The sequence below is a fragment of the Rhagoletis zephyria genome, unplaced genomic scaffold (assembly GCF_001687245.7).
Source record: "Rhagoletis zephyria isolate East Lansing unplaced genomic scaffold, Rhagoletis_zephyria_1.1 Rzeph_scaffold_47907, whole genome shotgun sequence".
NCBI lineage: Eukaryota > Metazoa > Arthropoda > Insecta > Diptera > Tephritidae > Rhagoletis > Rhagoletis zephyria.
In genome coordinates this window covers 1-2,213 of record NW_016204962.1, presented here as the reverse complement: position 1 = coordinate 2,213, position 2,213 = coordinate 1, and the positions used below count along the sequence as shown (strand labels likewise).

The 2,213-nt window shown below is 33.1% G+C and overlaps 1 protein-coding gene across 1 annotated transcript; it reads right to left on the bottom strand.

Annotated features, from left to right (window-relative positions):
• Positions 1–7: 7 nt before the first annotated feature.
• Positions 8–2,010, bottom strand: LOC108355628 (organic cation transporter-like protein; the record flags this gene model as incomplete). Its single annotated transcript, XM_017606779.1, has 3 exons — positions 8–276; positions 350–608; positions 1,824–2,010. Coding segments are annotated over 3 exons (715 nt in total), but the record flags the coding sequence as incomplete, so codon positions are not given.
• Between the last annotated feature and the right edge of the window lie 203 nt (positions 2,011–2,213).

Genomic DNA, 2,213 nt, shown 5'->3' with positions numbered 1-2,213 from the left:
CTTCAACTTGCTTCTTGTTGAATTTAGCCACTCGCTTGAGACAGCGCACAGCACCTTTGTAATCCCCTTTGGTTGCCAGCCACTGTGCGCTTTCGACTATAAAAAGTGGATAGAAGAGTACCAATAGCGCTGGCAATGAAGCAATCAGCAGGTACTTGCGCCAACTGCCCACCCATATGGCATACCAGGGAGACATAACCAGACCGAAGCAATAGAAAATTGCCATTATTATATTCAAGCCGAATGTACGCTTCTTGGGATCAAGGTACTCGAAGACTAGATGAATTGATTGAAGAATATATTTTAGTAAAAATTTTTTAGAAGTTGACAATTATCAATCCACACACACCCATGATGTAACTGAGATAGAACAATGTATCGATGCTCATGCCTGAAATGAAACGACTCGCCGCAAAGGCATGTGGCGTCGTCACAAATGAGGTGATAAAATCGCCAGCAGCGCCGGTGAGCGTGCTCAGCATCATCGATGGCAGTCGTCCGATTTTATCTGCGAGGAAACCAAATAATATTGTGCCCAATACAGAGCCCACGTAGAGGAATGACTGACCGATTGCGCCCTTGACAGCATCGTCGCAAATCCATTTAAGCTGGTGAAGGAAAATAGAAAGAACTATAACAAATTTATGGTATGCTATTCTCACAGATGTGCGGGTTTAAGCACCACATTTAAAAAAAAAATAGAAATCTGAATAAAAAATATTTGTGTGGAAATGTGAGTGAATTCGTGAGTATGTTTGTTGCTCTTTCACTGCTAAAACTGCTGAACGCATTTCAACGAAATTTGGCACTCTAAACAAGCATATATCATATTTTTTGAAGAGAGCTGCCACCTTTTTTGAATGTTAAAACCAATCTATTTATTGGGTAAATAAAAATTACGATAATGCGAGTGTCAAAGCAAAAGGGCTCAACGACAATTTGTTTCGAAAATATATTAGAAAAAGGTTGCCACTCTTCAAAAAGTTAAAAAAAAATAATATTTAACTAGCTTAATCAACAATTTTAATATAGGTTTCAAAGAAGAGAGTTTAAAAAAAGTTTTATTTTGAAAATATTTTTTAGAAGGGTTGCCACCTTTTCTTAAATTCAAAACCATTTAAATTACCAAGTCAAACTAAATACTTTTTATATACATATGTGCAAAGGAGTTAAAGGGAAGATCTTTAAGAAAGCATTATTTCAAACATATTTTTATAATGGTTGCCACCTGTTTCGAAATTTCAAATGAGTTTAATTAAAATACTTCAATATGGGTATCAAACTAAAGAGGATTAAGAAAGCTTTATTTCGAAAATATTTTTGCAGAGGATTGCTACTTTTTTGAAATTCAAAATAATTTTAATTAAAAAAAATATTTCAATCATATTTTTACCATGGTTTCCACCTGTTTAAAATTGACAAACCTGTTTAATTGTAAAGATAAAAGCAATATTTGCATGTGAGTGTCAAACTGGAGAGGTTTAAGAAAACTTTATTTAGAAAATATTTTTCAAGATGGTTGCCACCAGTTATTATTTATTTAACAATTTAAGAGAAATAGTTTAATATGGCTCTCAAACGATAGAAGTTTAAGTAAACTTTTTTTTGAAAATATTTTTGAAGAGGCTCGTAACCTGTTTAAGAAGTTAAAATTCCAAACTACTTTTAAATCTACATACTTTTGAGCGATTTTTTTTTTTAATTATTATGTTTTTTATTATGCAAACTAAGTAAACTCAAGCAATTTTACACAAACTCGAAATACAGAAGTAAACCATCCACACACTCAACAAATTCGAATTAATGTATTAAATGCCACTTACATCCGTTGTGACACTTTGATAGCCACTTTCATATTTAAATATCCAATCCTCGCATTCACCAAAATCTGCTGCAATCGGTGTGCCATTCACAATATCATCCAACAGGGTGCACGAAGGATTCTCGGTTTGTGCATAAATTTCACGAATTTCTGTGTAAGTGAGATTCTCAAGCAGCTCATGTTGACACCTGTTGAGAGAAATAAAATATTTGTAAGTGCTTTAAGGGGAAATTTCGACAAACTAGTTACTTTAAATAAATTCATATTTTATGTGTATTTGTTTACAAAAATTTTGGCTTTGCTTAACCATTTATCGGTGTATAGTTTTGTAAATCGACATTCGCCAAACTACAGCAAAAAAACCTGTGTAAAATATGCAAATTTATATATG